We start from the raw sequence: 18,389 nt of genomic DNA, 5'->3' as shown, positions 1-18,389 counted from the left end.
ACCCCATGGACTGTAGCCTACGAGGCTCCTCCATCCATGGGATTTCCCAGGCAAGAGTACTGGAGTGGGGTGCCCTTGCCTTCTCCATATCTACTGCTAGACAGAGTCAATCATGCCATGTAGAGTCACAGGCCCTGATTTTTAAAAATAACCAAGTGCACTGTCATGTGTAAAGCAGGTAGCTAGTGGGAACCTACTATATACAGCAGGAAGCTCAGTTCGGTGCTCTGTGATGATCTAGATGGGGGTGGGAGGGAGGTCCGAAAGGGCGGGGATATCTGAACAGACACAGCTGACTCACTTAAATTTACAGCAGAAACTAACAACATTGTAAAGCTACTATACCCCAGTGAAAAAGAAGGATGCTATTAAAGAAATCACACACAAGAAAGAAATCATCCACAGATATCAACTGGGTTGTCCCCAGAGCACCTTAGAGTAGGAAAAACAGCGTTTCTGTCAGTCACAGTTATACATCACACATGGGCACCAAACGTGCAGGTTCCCGACAACATATACACCCATATCAAGCACAATTAGAGCAGTGAGTGACCTCACTGAAAATTAGTGAGCTGCATTTCCAAGAAACTAAGGACTGATGGTGAAGAGTGTTTTCTTTTGCAGAAAATCTTTTTCTTCTACACCTTTAATCTATTACTGCTATAAGAAGGAAAGTCTCTTTTTTTTAATTGAAGTATAGTTGATTTACAATATTGTGTTAGTTTCAGCTGTACAACAAAGTGATTCCGTTATATTTTTTCAGATTACTTTCCATTATAGGTTATTACAAGATATTGAATATTGTTTCCTGTGCCATACGGTAAAGCCTTGTTGCTTATCTATTTTATGTGTAGTAGTTTGTACCTGTTAATTCCATACTTATCATTTATCCCTGCCCCCAATTCCTCTCCACTTTGGTAACTGTAAGTTTGTTTTCTGTCTATGAGTCTGTTTTTGTTTTGGATATAGATTCATTTGTATTATTTTTTAGGTTCCACATAAAAGTGATATCATGTAATATTTGTGTTTCTCTGTCTGACTTCACTTAGTTTGATATTCTCTAGGTCTATCTATGTTGCTGCAAATGGCAATGTATCATTCTCTTATATATATATAATGTATTATGGGAATAGTATATAATACATAAATATAGTTGATGGGAACTCGGGTTGTTTCTATGCCTTGGCTATTTGTTGCTATGAACTTTGGGGTGCGTGTATCTTTCCAATTTAGAGTTTTCATCTTTTCTGAATATATGCCCAGGAGAGGGATTGCTGGATCATATGGTAGTTCATTTTCTAGATTTTTTAAAGAAACTCCATACTGTTTTCCATAGTGGCTGCACTTATCCCCACCAACAGTGTAGGAGGGTTCCCTTTCCTATGACACAAAATATCTTTTATTTTGCTTTTGGATTGTCCTTCCCTAATAAGGTTGATATCTTTAACGTGTGTTTCTAATATGTGTTTAATTTTGCAAAGCATTTCAGATACCATATGGCATCCTCTTACTAAAAACCTTACAAGCTACAAAGCCTTGCTGTTTGGTTTTAATCTGTTCATGGAATTATACACAATGAACCACAGAATGTTCTTATGTGATATTGTGATTCACACTGAACATCCATGTGAAGATTGGCTTGAACCTTTATAAGGGACATACTTTTATTAACTAAATAGTCACATAAGACAAAGACACATGGTTTCAGCCTTCTAAAATTCCAGAGGCAATCAATAAAATCTCAGAGAATAGGTATTAGCAGAACTGTTTTGGTACAAGGCAAATTGTGTTGCTTATTATAAGGAAATTAAATAGGGAAGGAGATTCTTTTAGACAGAGGCTCAGGATGTGTTAGGTTGCACCGTATGCAATATGGCAATATTTGACCTTTGTATGCTGTTCACAGGGCTTCCCTGGTGGCTCAGATGGTAAAGAATCTGCCTACAATGCAGGAGATCCAAGTTCGATCCCTGGTTTGGGGAGATCCCCTGGAGAAGGGAATGGCTACCCACTCCAGTATTCTTGCCTAGACAATTTTACAAGTAGCTAGAAACCTCTTGGCAATCTTAAGACCTTGATTTACTACATTTTCTCAAGACCGCAACTTTGTCACTAGTCATATATGACATCAGCCTCTGTGGTCCATTTCCTTTGAAAATTGATGGTAAGGTGGGTGGACAGTTGACTAAATGATCTCTTAGAACCTTCCCAACTTAAATTTGTGTATCTCTAAAGCATCCAAATATTCAATCTATTTTCTACTGGCTAACTGCAGATGCACCTGGCAATAATCCCAAACAATCTTCTGCGAGTTCTCACCTTCCCAAGGTACTCCTCTCCCATGGGTTGCATAACCATCAGAAGACCCTGCCAAGAGGCACTAGCTCCCTGTGAGGTTCAATATGTTAGGACCTCACCATCTGTTTATATGTTCTCATAAGTTAGTGAACAAAGTCTCTCTATGATTCTTCTTTCATTTTCCTTAATTTATTATTCTTGAGAATTAAGAATCAACAAAGGTTAGAGAATCCCACCTCCTTATCCCCATCTGTTGTCTCAGTGATGGCCAATAGTGATAAGAGGCCCCCACGGTCACCTAGGCAGGAGGCTTCTTGAGGGGAAAAGGGAAAAATGAAATGGGAGTTGTGGGGGCTGAAGGAGGAAGGAGGTCCGAATCCCTGCAGCTGCTTGGCATCCAAACTGAGCGTGCAGAGAGGAAGGGAGATCCTTATCAGATCTCTGGTCCAGGTTTGTTTGTGGAAAGAGGGAGATAAATGAAAGTGCGCTTGGGCATGAAGAGAAGGCAGCAGCACTGGGACCTGGAGGATGTATTTGCTTAATAATTGTCCTGATGAGTTCTCTGCCTCTTCCCAAATGAATATGTGGCCATTCAGATTTAACAAAGCACACCTCCTGAAACTGACTTATATACAACAGACCTGCGCACACATGTATAGAATGAACTTATCTCTGTCCATTTTGTCTGTTTCTGTTTCCTCCATATCTTTCCTGTCTCTCCCTCCTACCTTGCTGGATCTCAATTCCTTCTACCTTCCTGTTTTTCTTTAGCTCCCTTCCCCTCACTTCTTATCTAACCTGCAGTAATTTGCCTTTTATGTCCTCTGTAATAAGAAATATGCACCCCAGAGTTCTGTTTCCATCGAATTTGTGAGAGAGAGTCCCTACCAACATTCATTCTACAGGAGGCTATAACAATCATTCAGGTGAAATGAAGCATTCAGAAGAAATTCAGGAAATGAGAGATACTAATCTTGAGCTGTTTGTTTCAGCCTACAAGGAAAAAATGAAGGAACTGTCCATGCTGTCCCTGATCTGCTCTTGCTTCTACCCGGAACCTCGCAACATCAACATCTACACTTACGATGGTGAGTTGCCTACAAAATGCCCCTGCTGGCTGGACCAGCTTAAAAAGCTTGGATGTGGTTGTTTCTCTTTCACAGCTCCTCATATAATGAAATCAATATTTTGTAGATCTTACTATTGACTTGCCGGATCTAGCTAATGGGTCTTATTGATTGCTATTTGCTGAAAACAATATGAGTTTGATGCTAATAACAGCACATTAATGTCTCTTAAGAAAGATGGCTGAGCTGTTATTAGCCATCTTATCCAGCATATCAATATCCACAATACGTTCAAAGCTTCTCTTTGCAAATAACATAATACACTAAGCTATAATTAGAGATCACCGTTTGCAAGAAAATGCTTTATAGTTAGAAAACTCAGGAAAGAAAATCAGCCACCAACAGTTTATGCTTTAATATAGTCTTTATGAGGGTTTCTCAGGTGGCGCTAGCACCAATGCAGGAGACATAAAAGACGCGGGTTTGATTCCTGGGTTGAGAAGATCCCCTGGAGAAGGACATGGCAACTCACTCCAATATTATTGCCTGGAGTATTATTGCTCCTCTGTCCATAGGACTGGACAGAGGAGCCTTGTAGTCTATAGTCCATGGCATTGCAAAGAGTCGGACGCGACAGGAACAACTTAGTACACATGGTCTTTATAAAATCCCCATATTTTCTGTATGCATCTCAACAACCTAATGTTCCAATAATAAAACTGACTTATGACTGAAGTCCAGATAAAGAGGGTAAATTATTGGCATAGCTGTGAACCTTATTTTGCAGTGAAAACCTTTTGGTTTGATTTATCCTTGTTCATTCTGCTTAGTTTGATGACCATCCTAGTTCTGCCACTATCTGCCTGACCTTGGGTAGGTAACTCAGATTCTTTGAGCCTTATTTAACTCTAGTATCTTCCTACCAGCATTTTTGTGGAGTTTAAATGGTTTAACGCAAGTTTGTGGCATTTAAATGGTTTCATGTTTAGCACAGAGCCTGTCTTCTTGTAAGCATTGAGAATGGTAGCTGTCATTATCAACAATACCATCTTCACTTGACGTGATGTATATGTGCTCAATGCACTCATGTCCCACTCTTTGCGACCCCATGGACCATAGCCCATCAGGCTCCTCTGTCCATGGGATTTCCCAGGCAAGAGTACTGGAGTGGGCTGCCATTTCTTTCTCCAGGGGATCGTCCTGACCCAGGGATCAAACCCACGTCCCTTGCATCTCCTGCATTAGTAGACAAATTGTTTACCACTAGCACCACCTGGGAAGCCCATCTTCACTTATTTCTGTCCACTTATCTAAATGTTTGGTGCTGTTACATGTGTAGTAAAAATGAGGGATGTTTGGCTACCTGTTTGGCTCATGACAATTTTTTCTTTTCTGTGTGTGTAAGGAAATACATTACAGGTAAGGCAAAGGGATGTATGGCAGTTAACGGCTTCTATGCCTTTAAAATACTGCAGGACTCAAAGGAGTTTTTCTTCCAAACTGATTCTATCATGAATATGAATTAACTGTTTCACAAGGGAATGCCTTTCATGCACAAAAGTTTCAGTTTCCAACCAAAATTCTCATTAGCAGGCAGGCCCATGCTTACTTTGCGTAAGTCCATGCAGTCAGCAAATACACTGGACTACTCTTCTGAGGCACTGATGTATCACCGTGTGTTGTCGCTGGGGCTTCAGTGATGACTGTGGCTCAGGAAAGCCAATGACAAGCACGGCTAAGGCCTCTTCCAGGCACTCATGGCCTTGGAGAGGAGAACTACAGCATGCAGATAGCCAGCGAGTGGAGCACAGTGCGGTTAAGACAGAGGTTATACACATTTACTGGTAGGACACAGAAGATAGTGATGGTGTCTGCCTTCTTAGGGATTGCAGAGGGGGAACTGAAAATCAGAAGCTGTATATAAGCTGAGTCTTAGAAGTAAGAAAGACAGTTCACCATGGCTCATGCACTATTTCCTTAAAGAATTGGTAGAGAATTTCAAATTCCCAAAGTCTTTAACCTTGCCTTGTGTTTCTGTACTGGACAATATTTATTGTAGACAACATTACAACAAGCATTTACTGTAGACCAACATTATAATAAGAATTAATAAGAAGAAGAAGAATTGTTTACATTTATAAAGCCTGTGCTTTACATTTAGTATCCTTTAAAATCTTTTTGGAACTTGTTCACAATTGAATTTTTTTAACTGCTGTATTGAGGTAACATACAAAAGCCTGCATATATTTAATGTATGTAATTTGATTGATTTGGACAAGTATCCTTTATCTTTTAATTTCACCATGGTCTTGTGAGAAAGGTGCTTTTCATCTGCATCTTTTAGATGAGGAAAAGAAAATCTTCCCAGTATCACACGCCTAGTAAGAAGGGCTTACTAGTAGTAGTAGTAGTAGTAGAAGTAGTAGCAGTCGCTCAGTCATGTCTGACTCTTTGCGATTCCATGAACTGTAGCCTGCCAGGCTCCTCTGTCCATGGGATTCTCTAGGCAAGAATACTGGAGAGGGTAGCCATTCCCTTCTCCAGAGGATCTTCCTGACCCAGGGATCGCTATATGGATGCAAATTCAGGCAGTTCTGATTTTGGAGTTTCTAATTCTGTCCATTTAAAATCCCATCACTTTACCAAACAAGTGATTTTTGTTTGCTGCTGTTCTCTTGAAATCCTTTTCCATAAGTTTACATATTTTTTATAGAATTGTACTTAAGGTATAAGTACAAATTTGGATGCCTTCACAAAGATTTTGAATATTTTTATAATTGTGAAAAAACCCACATCATTTTTAATATACTTGTTGAACTGACTTTGTATAAGCACACTTCCCAGGTGGTACTTGTGGTAGAGACATGCCTGCCAATGCAGAAGATGCAGGAGATGCAGGTTCAATCCCTGGATTGCGTAGATCCCCTGGAGAAGGAAATGGCAACCTACTCCAGTATTCTTGCCTGGAGAATCCCGTGGACAGAGGAGCCTGGTGGGCTACAGTCCATGGGGTCACAAAGAGACATGATTAGCAACTGAGAGTACACATATGATCTGTTAACATTCACAGATCTAAATAAGTTCAGTTCCTGTTCACCTGGCATCAGTCTAGACCACAACCTCAAAATACGCTAATCAGATTGCTAAAAGAATTTAATGGAAGCAAATAGTCACATCAAGAGAAGTGATATTTCTTCTTTGCTCTGCTCTAGTGAGAACTTGCCTGGAAACCTGGCCAGCTTGGTTACCACAATTTTCAAGGGACATTAATAAATTAGCAAGCCCTGTGAAGTTAGGGAGTGATGTAGCAGTAAGGATCTAAAAACAGTGTCATTTTGGGGCACTGCCAATGTTTTAACCTGGGGAAAAAATTGAAATGGAAGATTGTAACTATTTTAAAATACTTGAAAGATGGTGATGCACAACAGAGAGTAGCCTAAATTTGGGTGGGTTCAGAGGACAGAACAAGAAACAGGGGGCTGAAATGAGAGGGATGCAGTCTGAGGATGAAAATCAAAAATACTGTTGAGAGTTGTCTAATGAGCTTTTTAAAATCAGCATATTTCACTAAGCTGTAAGATGTGTAATTGCATTAATGTCCTAGCAGATGCTAGCTGTCACTCTATTTTATTTTATAAATTATATTTTTATATTTTGAATCATATTATGCATTTATTTTCAGGTTTTTTTCCATTGACTTATTATGCAATTATGCAGTTGTTGAATGTAAATATTGTTCAAAAGTACAGAGTGTACAAATTAGATAACCACCACAATGCTTCTTCCCCCTGGCTCCTGTCTACAGCGGGGGAATGATGAAGCATTCCAAGTAGCAACAAAGTACAAGCAAAGGCATTACCGTGGGACTCTGCCTTACTGTCTTCATTAGACTGTAAGCACCTTGAAGACAGGGGCTCCCATGACAGTGTCCTCCCCAGGGCTGACGTTATGCTGCTTGATGACTCAGATCAACAGCCACACTGAAAGGCAAAACAGAAACCAGTAGGAAACCCTGCACATTAGCCTTGAATGGGTTGAATATCGTGTTGGCCAAAATGTTTGTTTGGCCAACCCAGTATTTCCAACCATTCAAGGCTAATATTGAATGTAATATTGGTTGTAACCCAGCTCCTGTGATTCCCAACCATAGGATTAGGTGTGAGAACTGGAGGACTTTGCTACTTTCCTCGTTAATTAGTTTCCAACTATGTTTCCAAATGTTTCCAACTAAGGTGATTTCCCAAAAAATAAATAAACCTTAATCTGAGCTACTTGATTTTCACATGAGGCTCCTGTTTATTCAAAAGGAAAATAAAGTTTAGTTTAAAACTGAGTCAGGCTAACTTTTTTCTGGGCATGCCTACCATGATTTAACTCCCTATGGACAGTGTTGAATTTCCTAACACTGTAAGTATTTATTCAGTTAAAATAGATCCTTAAATATACTAAAGAAAGAGGTCTTATATGTTCAAAACAAGGTAGAGCAAATGATCACATGTAGCATTTTATTCATCTTCATCAGAATAACAAGGCCACTTTTCACTGCCAGAGTGCAAATTATTTAAGTAAATGCGTGCCTGTGTTCTGTATGCTTAACCTTCTCAAATATTCATCTCTCAGATATGGAAGTGAAGCAAATCAACAAGCGTGCCTCTGGCCAGGCTTTTGAGCTGATCTTAAAACCACCATCTCCCATCTCAGAAGCTCCACGAACTTTAGCTTCTCCCAAGAAGAAAGACCTGTCCCTGGAGGAGATCCAGAAAAAACTGGAGGCTGCAGAGGAAAGAAGAAAGGTAACTTATTCATAGGTTTTTTTTTTGTTTTTTAAATTATGAAAGCATAATAACACATTTACAGGAGACTTGGGAAATAGAGGGCTTCACTGGTGGCTCAGGCAGTTAAGAATCTCCCTGCAATGCAGGAGACCCAGGTTCGATCCCTGAGTCAAGTAAATCCCCTGGAGAAGGGCATGGCTGCCCACTCCAGTATTCTTGCCTGGGAAATCCCATGGACGGAAGAGCCTGGAGGTTTATAGGCTGTCGGATCACAAAGTATTGGACACGACTGAGTGGACTAACACTTATTTAACACTGGAAAATACAGAACAAAGTTACATATAGTACTGATATCTATTACAGTTACTTTTTAAGTAGATAAATTAAGATTTTAGTTGGAGCTTCAATATCCATAGGTTTTTTAATTCTGCTCTCCCTTCTTACCTTCTCTCTCTACCCCTCTCTCCCTTCCCTGCCCCCTCCTCTTTCACACACACACACACACACACACACACACTAGCAGAAGTTCCAAGAGACAATGATGCCTGAACCTGCAGCATTCCAACACATGTAGGTCTTCTAGATGTAGATCCAGACTAGTTCAAGTAAAATCTGCTGCTTTGAGGGTAGTTAAAACCAAAGGTCTCAGACACTGAATTTTAATGCTTTAGTGCCCTTTCCCTATCTTGGGTCCCTTTTGATAAAAGCCTCCCTGCCTTAGCCTATCCTCACTGTCAGGAAAGCACAGCCTTAGATAAGGCGCCTCCAGGGGTTGCATGGGGTGAGGGGCCAAAGCTTTGAGTCCTCCCTCTCAGAGTCCGCATCGTGGATGGTTTTCCTTGGAACAAAAAAGCACCAGGTACCCCGCTAAGATGTTTCCTGCCCAGAAATGCTGTTCACCCCCGGGGCTTGCCCCTGTCCCCTAGGCTTCAGTGCCTGTCCTTGAAGTTAGTTCATCCAAGGTCAGTACCCTCTCTGGAATCTATGAGTATCTTCCTGTATTCATATCTAAGCCTTGATGGCATTTTTTCTCTTTTTTCCATTGTTCTTTATTTGTATCCAGGAGCTTTTCTTACAGAACTAAATCTTTAATTTTCCACAATCAGCTGAATAAAAAAAGCCAAGGGTATTAAAAGTGGAAGACATTCAGAAACCCCAAGGACTATGTACATAGAGACAGAAATTATGCTTGAATATGGGGGTACCAGTTTTGTGATTATGGAAGTCCATCCCATCAAGATGCTCTTGATTAATTCAAATAAAATTACTATGTTGTACTTTTCACTGACTTTATCATGGTACATTTTTAGAACCACATCACTAAAAATATGCTGCATGCATGATCTTATAACGTGACTGGAAATGGCATTTATAATCATTTTAAATTTCATTTAGATGCTTGTAAAAAGTCAGCCAATAAATTAAACACTTCTGTGTTGGATACCTACAAAGAAAATGAAGATAGCTCTTTTCCTAAAAACTGAATTCTTTAACAGGGAGTGCAGAGCAAACCCAAAAGTGTGTGTGTGTTTATGTGCTTGTATATACCTACATATACACACAATCACACAAATGCACACACTTACCTGTGCGTGTGTGCTAAGTTGCTTCAGTTGTATCCGACCCTTTGAGACTCTATGGACTGTAGTCCTCCAGGCCTTTCTGTCCATGGAGTTCTCCAGGCAGGAGTACTGGAGTGGGTTGCCATATATCATCAAATAACAAGACTTAAAGATCGTAAATCCTAGATTAAATTTTCTGAACCCAAAACTACTTTTTGTCTTAACCTTTATAGTTGGAAAGTCTTCCTATATTGTGTCAATCCTGATCACAATTTCAGTTTTTACTCGTGAAGTTCTCTTAACATCCAATGAGTATTTCTTTAAATATTATTTATCGTATTTGGCCAATTGTTGTTGTTATACAGTTGGATTTCAAAAGGAGGAAACTAAGTGACTAACCCGAAATATATATATAAGAAGTTGTTTTAGAAAAATTTATCAGACTTTTTGCTGTCCTTTATAACTTTGTTCTCATAGTAAAACTGTATTAATGTAATTACTGTCCTTCGAGTCTGTTTCCAACAGATATTAATAACTAACTACAGTAGTAGAGAACATGTTACAGTCAAGGTAATTTAAAGTTCTCCAAAGCATTGGCATCTTATAGGTAATAGTTATAGGACATAGGTTGAAATATAGGGATGCTATGACTTGATTAGAATTCAAAGCCACTCACTAACCTGAATTTGAAAATTAGAGATGAAAATTCAACATCATGGTTTAAGGTGTTGCTGGCATATTTAATTAGAAGGAAAATATTAAAAGAACACAGAGATGACCAAAATTAACTGGATATTCTCATAAAATTCCCTGAGTTAACTAATTACTGATTATGGTAAAATTCATGTACCCTGAGGACAATAAATTATCAACACTTTTATGTTTGAACAATTGAATTGAACTAGAAATTGGCTGAGTGACTAAAAGACATCTACAAATGTAATCTTTCAACATTGTGACACCCAGGAAAAATGTTCTTTGGAGCCCTTTAAAAATCAGCATTCCTTCACATTTCTGCTCTTATTAAAATTTGCAAGGCAAAAAATTATTATATAGATTACATCCTGGTAGTGTTAATTAGAAGAAAATGTAACTAATAGAAAGTGCCAACTTAAGAAATCATTAAGTGATTTTTTTTTTTATTGGGTTGTGCTGACTTAATTAGCACTCATTTGAAGAACTTCTAATTCTCTTCAAAGAGCCTTTAGCAAGTGCATATATCTCAGTAACTGAGGACAAGCATATAAGCAAAACACCAACTCAAAGCAGAAGAGACTATGGGACTAAAACCAGCTTGATCCAGGAGATTGATATTTCTTTTTACATTTTTCTTTTCTTTCTGCAACTAATTGGTTTCAATATCAAGGAATTTTTGTTTCAGTCAGTCCCAAATTATTTTTCTCACAAATCAGCAACTCCAGCAGAAAGAGAGCTTCTCTTTCCTAATAGTTCTAACAAAAGTTATAGAACTGAGTCTCAGTGACCTGTCCTGGATCACATGCCCAGCCCAGTAAGATGGTACTAAATAAAGGAGGACAGAGGGAAATGGTAGTTCTGGGGTGAAAAGTGCTCTTCATATGATGTGGTCAGAAAAGGCCTCTTGAATGTAAGAACATTGGAAAGAAACCATGAAGGGAGTGAGGGAGAACATTTGTAAAAAGGCAGGAAGGTGAGGAGTAAGCCACATGACTCTTCTCTGGGGGCAGAATTTGAAGTAAAGAGAATAGTAAGTGCAAAGGTCCTGAGGTAGCAATCTGCTAGGACTATTCTGGAAATAACACAGAGGACAGAATGGCAGGGCAGAAGGAGCAGGGGGAGATGGTAGGAATTGAGGTCAGAAAGTAGCATTTTTAAAGACCGACTTCAAATGAAAAAGGAGGTCATTAGAAAGATAAAAACCAGTTCATTCCCTGTGAATCACAGCATCTTTACAGAGAAATGTCTACTTTAAAAACCTGAGTGACTAGAAAAATAGTTTCAGATAAATAGAGAAGACATGAAAGCATTCTAGAGTAAAGAATGGTTCCCAGAGATGAGAGTACAGAAAGTCTGTTTTCAGGGCAGTGGGAAGACATAGGAGTTTGAGCTAGTGGACTTGGGTAAGGAGTTGGAGAGGAGTGAGGTGAGATTGTAGAGGGCCTTGAATGCCAAGTTAGGTGTTCAAACTCCATTTTATCTGAGAAATGAGGAGTCACTGAAAGCTTTCAAAAATACACAGATGTCCAACCTAGCTAGTGACCAACAACATTTGTTTTGCCCTAGTTCTTTCCTTTCCTACAAGCTGAAAGTTTGTAAAGATTCCGCCAGCCGAACAGGACATTTAAATAGGTATTAAACAGTTCCTTTTGTCATGGTTATGATCAAAGCAATCTATCAATTCAGTTCAGTCACTCAGTCAGTCATGTCCAACTCTTTGCGCCCCCATGAACTGCAGCACGCCAGGCTTCCCTGTCTATCATCAGTTCCCGGAGCTTGCTCAAACTCATGTCCATTGAGTCGGTGATGCCATCCAACCATCTCATCCTCTGTTGTCCCCTTCTCCTCCTGCCTTCAATCTATAACTACCAATTAATATTACTGAATATCATAAAATAAGCATTAACTCACTACACTGACATAATTCTACCTCAAAGTAAATATAGACACAAAGGTGAAATATGATTTTTGATATGGCCTTTAAAACAAAAAGGCTATGAGACCTCTCCCCCTCCATTGGGCTTCCTTGGTGAGTCTCCTGCACTGCAGGCAGATTCTTTACTGTCTGAGCCACCAAGGCCCCTTACCCACTCCAATAATCTTGCCTGGAGAATCCCATGGACAAAGGAGCCTGGCAAGTTATAGTCTATGGGGTCACAAAGAGTTGGACACAACTGACCTATTAACATTGGTACTCATTGGTACTCCCCCTCCATTGGTACTCTTGAAAGATTTGCTCCTGGGACCTGAGTCAAGGGACCACATCTGGGAAGCCGTGACCTAGGCTGTGCTGCTGTAGACTGCTGAATTTAGAACTGGAGGGCTGCCTCTGGGGCATTCCCTGTGGGCTCAAATTCGCTTTGTGTTCAATGCTTTGGCAGTTTCCCCACCTCCCTACTCCATCTGTTGATATGGCAGCACCGACCATCTGGTCACTACATTGAACGCTCCTCCCATCAGGTTCCTCTGAACCAGAATTAATGCTCCATTGGTGAGCTGATAGAAGAGTATTATAAAAGGAAGAAGTCCTTTTCCTGATTTTTTCTTCCTTCTTTGATTATCTCTGAGAATCAGTATTCATCTCCATCAAACCACATTACCTCATGAAGTCAACATAAAGCTCATTATCTGAAGTTAAATATTCCATCCAGCAGCTTACCCACATGGATGCAATGATATGAACACTTCAGTCATCCATCTGTCCATCCATTTATTTATTTACACAGCAAACATTTATTTAGTAAGAGGCAACAGAGCTAAGTCAACCCTAGGTCCCAGTTGGCCCAGGACAACTCCAGCTTATTCCTGCTGTGTAGATATCAGTATTGTCTCAGTTGCATAAGGATCTCAGATTAGACAATAAATTATATGATTATTGTAAGCCAAGCATAGTGTTTAAGAATATCTTTTAAAACATCATGGTTAAGAACACATGGTTAAGAGAATGCCTTTGATCAAAGCCTGGTTTCACCACCTAATGGTTGTGTGACATTGGGCAGGTCACTAATCTCTCTCTGTTTTATTTTGTCCATCCGTAAAATGAGACTAACAGTTGGACCCACATCCTGGAGTCACTGTGTGATTTAGAAGAGTTACTCCACATAAAGGCATACCACAAGCACTGTGAAAGTGTGAGCTACTTTTGTGTAAAAACATACCTAGTTCCCAGCCTCACAGAGATGACAATCTAGTAAACTCATGATTTTATAAATTTTCTCATTAACACAGATATTGAAATGTTACATACATTTTGTGACTATTTTTAAACATTATAAAATACCAGTTATCAAACTATAAGAACAGTTTGATAAGTAACATATATAAATAGTTCAGCCTAACTAAAAGTAGCTGGAAAAAGATTGATATTATGAAAAAATGATGAAAATTTAAGGAATTGGATGACATTGATAAAATCTCATGACAACATAGATTAAATTACAAAGAATACTACTCACCCACTCCAGTAAGCTATAACTGGCACGCAGACGATATCGGCACGATCAACTCCAAAGTCACTGAACCTCTGAAAGAAAGTCGTGTTGCTTATTCTTAATAATATGGCCTCAAAGTGGATCATTTGTCACCAAATCTGATAGGCTTGCCTCTTCTGTCTGCAGGCATCTCACATTGCAGACAGCAATTCAAGTCGAAGTCAGAAAAAGAGGGGGTGCTTTGTATAACAATGGATTGTGAGTCAAAGTGTTAGATTATTCACAATTCAACACTCAGGAAGCATTCTGCTCCTTAGAGAACATAACACGTGCCCTACAGACTCTTCATGCATGTTATCCCCTCTGTGTAGAGTGCCCCCCTCCCCACCTTCTGTGATTCTTTTCCTGGGAGTTAACCGCAGTGAGTGCCTTACAGAGTCTGGCAAAGGGCTCATTCTAAAGGTCTTTGGATTTTAATCATTTTAAATTTCATCTTATACATCTGATTCTTCTACACAAAGTGAATAGTAAACCCTCTATAAAACCCATATTTAACGAGGCTTTATTTGTGACTTTAGCTGGGTTAATACTGTTTTTTCACTGTTAATAGGAAAGCAAATAATAAGATACACATCCTCTAACCTACTACCACAAAAGTACTTAAGAACTAGGATATCTAATGTCTGATAAATGGTTCTAGAAGGCAAGGAATAGTAATATAGCCAAATGATGCAAGGGGACAGGAACATAACAAGTTAGAAATATGCTTACTTCAGAACATACAGAGATAGACACTAGCACTCTCTAAACTATAGTCTTAAATCTGCTCTGTGTACACAAAGTAAAATGAGTTTTATTATACCACTTAACTCAAATTTATCTTCCATTTCATTTATATAGTAATTAAATGCTTATACTCAGTAATATAAGAAATGGTAATGAACCTCTTTGGAAAATTATATAGTTAAAGTGTTCCTAAATGTACAATAACTCTGCTCACTATCTCATTATTTTTCCCTTCACATACCTCTCTTGTAATTATTCCAGCAGTACCAAGTTCAGCGTGAGGAAGTTTATGCCTTGAATAGGCCGTTCATCATTAACAAGCCTCCACTATTACAATAGCAATATGGAGACCATCCGTCCCTTCATCTCCCAGAACGTCATGCTGGATGTCTTAGTTCTGTAAATACTTTGCCTTGACATTTGCATTATACCAGCTGATCATTATCATGCCCTCAGTTTCTATTTCCAAATTTCTGTGACCTTCAACATTAGGTACGTGCTATTCAGAAATGTTTCTCCAGGGTCAGATCTTTTTTCCTTAAGCAATTTATTTTTAACAACTTTCAACAAATGCCGCTTCTCCAGCTTCCCCATCAGGCAATCAAGATTCCTTTCTGCTAATGTGCTCAAGTGAGAAATAAAACAAGAATACCCACTCAACCAGGGCTTCCCAGGGGCACCAGTGGTAAAGAGCCCACCTGCCAATGCAGGAGACATGAGGCATGGGTTCGATCCCTGGGTTGGGAAGGTGGCTTGCCATTCCCCATGGAGGAGGGAATGGCAACCCATTCCAGTATTCTTGCCTAGTGAATCCCAGAGGAGCCTGGTAGGCTATAGTCCATAGGGTTGCAAAGAGTCGGACTTGACTGAAGCGACCGAGCACGCACACACACACACTCAACGATGTAGCAAAATCTTCACTTCTACTGAAATTAAGGAAAGTGTTTCTTCCACTTTTGTGTGCTCGATCCTCACACTCATTTCATGTCATGTTTTAGGGCAGTTCTCTGGACCAAATGCTTATTTGCTCCTTGATAGAAATATGAGAATCAGAACCAGCTAGGCTGTGACTGAGAGATTAAGCTATATTCATGAGAGAAGCAATTTATCCCCAGGAGTAAAGTTAGAGAAGTTATTCTGAATGCCGGGCTTTGTAAGAAGGAAGAATTATGACTTTCTGCAGCAATGCGGTTCCAGAAATCTTAGAAACTGAGCTTGAGGCCCTCAGGTCTGTTAGCTCCGTGGAAGAATTTAAGAGTTGAGTATTTATGAGGAAGGATCAAAATGGGGAGGAAGACATTTTCTCAGTGAGGAATTCTCTCCATAATCATCTCATCCTATATTTGAAACGTATATAATTGTGAGGTCCTACGAACACCTCTGTGGAGGCACTGGTGGCTATAACAGGTGAGCGGCCCTGAAGGGTCGCCTGGCCCAGCTTGGCAGGCCCGCTTCATTTAGCAGCGGCCTCACATGAGAACACTCTATTCTGCCTTCTGTTTCTGTTTCACCCCATTAATTGAACTAAAGAAATGCACTTGACACCTAGGCTGGGTAATCTCATTTAGCCCCAAGGACTGCAAAAGTACTAACGCTGTTAATTGAGGCATTTCAAACTGAGCCAAATGCCACACTCCTCTCAGGGCAATAAGCCTGCCTCCATTACTGTTCATGGGCCCCGTGGGAAAGTGTGTTCACACAGACCAAATGTGTCCCATTCCGGCAACAGAGTTGAAAAGGAATGTGTTGCTCTATTACCCTTTTAATGCCAAAGGCTTCCCTTCTCCATCCTCTTCCCCTGCTGTCTCCTGGCTGCTTTCGACTCTTTCATAAAAGAAAATTAAAAGTGCAACTATAAACCTCAACCTACAATGCAATTTCACAAAGTTCCAAATTTAAGCATCTGAAATTTTAAAATGATGCAATTGCCTCTTGAAAACTATTAAAACTAGAAATGACACAATTGCCTCTTGATAACTGTCTGTGGTAACTCTCTCCATGAGAAAGGGACACAAAAAAGTCCAGGTAGATCCTCTCTGGGCAGCACTGGAAGCTCTGATCTATGGGAGGAGGTGGAGGGGAAAGGGACTTACTAACTCACTGAGGAGAAGGTTCACGTATCTGCTGCCTTCAGCAGCCTTGGCTGATGGACTTTGTTGTCAGATCAGATCAGATCAGTCACTCAGTCATGTCCGACTCTTTGCGACCCCATGAATCGCAGCACACCAGGCCTCCCTGTCCATCACCAACTCCCGGAGTTCACTGACACTTACATCCATCGAGTCAGTGATGCCATCCAGCCATCTCATCCTCTGTCGTCCCCTTCTCCTCCTGCCCCCAATCCCTCCCAGCATCAGAGTCTTCTCCAATGAGTCAACTCTTTGCATGAGGTGGCCAAAGTACTGGAGTTTCAGCTTTAGCATCATTCCTTCCAAAGAAATCCCAGGGCTGATCTCCTTCAGAATGGACTGGTTGGATCTCCTTGCAGTCCAAGGGACTCTCAAGAGTCTTCTCCAACACCACAGTTCAAAAGCATCAGTTCTTCGGCGCTCAACCTTCTTCACAATCCAACTCTCACATCCATGCATGACCACAGGAAAAACCATAGCCTTGACTAGACGAACCTTTGTTGGCAAAGTAATGCTCCGCTTTTGAATATGCTATCTAGGTTGGTCATAACTTTCCTTCCAAGGAGTAAGCGTCTTTTAATTTCATGGCTGCAGTCACCATCTGCAGTGATTTTGGAGCCCAGAAAAATAAAGTCTGACACTGTTTCCACTGTTTCCCCATCTATTTCCCATGAAGTGATGGGACTGGATGCCATGATCTTTGTTTTCTGAATGTTGAGCTTTAAGCCAACTTTTCCACTCTCCACTTTCACTTTCATCAAGAGGCTTTTGAGTTCCTCTTCACTTTCTGCCATAAGGGTGGTGTCATCTGCATATCTGAGGTTATTGATATTTCTCCCAGCAATCTTGATTCCAGCTTGTGCTTCTTCCAGTCCAGCGTTTCTCATGATGTACTCTGCATAGAAGTTAAATAAACAGGGTGACAATATACAGCCTTGACGAACTCCTTTCCCTATTTAGAACCAGTCTGTTGTTCCATGTCCAGTTCTAACTGTTGCTTCCTGACCTGCATACGAATTTCTCAAGAGGCAGGTCAGGTGGTCTGGTATGCCCATCTCTTGAAGAATTTTCCACAGTTTATTGTAATCCACACAGTCAAAGGCTTTGGCATAGTCAATAAAGCAGAAATAGATGCTTTTCTGGAACTCTCTTGCTTTTTCCATGATCCAGTGGATGTTGGCAATTTGATCTCTGGTTCCTCTGCCTTTTCTAAAACCAGCTTGAACATCAGGAAGTTCACAGTTCACATATTGCTGAAGCCTGGCTTGAAGAATTTTGAGCATTACTTTACGAAGGTGTGAGATGAGTGCAATTGTGCAGTAGTTTGAGCATTCTTTGGCATTGCCTTTCTTTGGGATTGGAATGAAAACTGACCTTTTCCAGTCCTGTGGCCACTGCTGAGTTTTCCAAATGTGCTAGCATATTGAGTGCAGCACTTTCACAGCATCATCTTTCAGGATTTGAAATAGCTCAACTGGAATTCCATCACCTCCACTAGCTTTGTTCGTAGTGATGCTTTCTAAGGCCCACTTGACTTCACATTCCAGGATGTCTGGCTCTAGGTGAGTGATCACACCATCGTGATTATCAGTCATGAAGATCTTTTTTGTACAGTTCTTCTGTGTATTCTTGCCACCTCTTCTTA

The 18,389-nt window shown here is 40.2% G+C and overlaps 1 protein-coding gene across 1 annotated transcript in view; it reads left to right on the top strand.

Moving 5' to 3' along the window:
- The window catches only part of STMN2 (stathmin 2), a 57,788-nt gene that overhangs the window by 26,010 nt on the left and 13,389 nt on the right, over positions 1-18,389 (top strand). Inside the window, exons 2-3 of the mRNA XM_005898577.2 lie at positions 3,291-3,386; positions 7,986-8,158. Of these exons, the coding sequence (XP_005898639.1) occupies positions 3,291-3,386; positions 7,986-8,158 (269 nt within the window). The remainder of the gene's footprint in view (positions 1-3,290; positions 3,387-7,985; positions 8,159-18,389) is intronic.

The sequence above is a fragment of the Bos mutus genome, chromosome 14, assembly GCF_027580195.1.
Source record: "Bos mutus isolate GX-2022 chromosome 14, NWIPB_WYAK_1.1, whole genome shotgun sequence".
Lineage (NCBI taxonomy): Eukaryota > Metazoa > Chordata > Mammalia > Artiodactyla > Bovidae > Bos > Bos mutus.
Note: the sequence above shows the minus strand (reverse complement) of the source record. Positions and strands in the feature narration are given on the sequence as shown.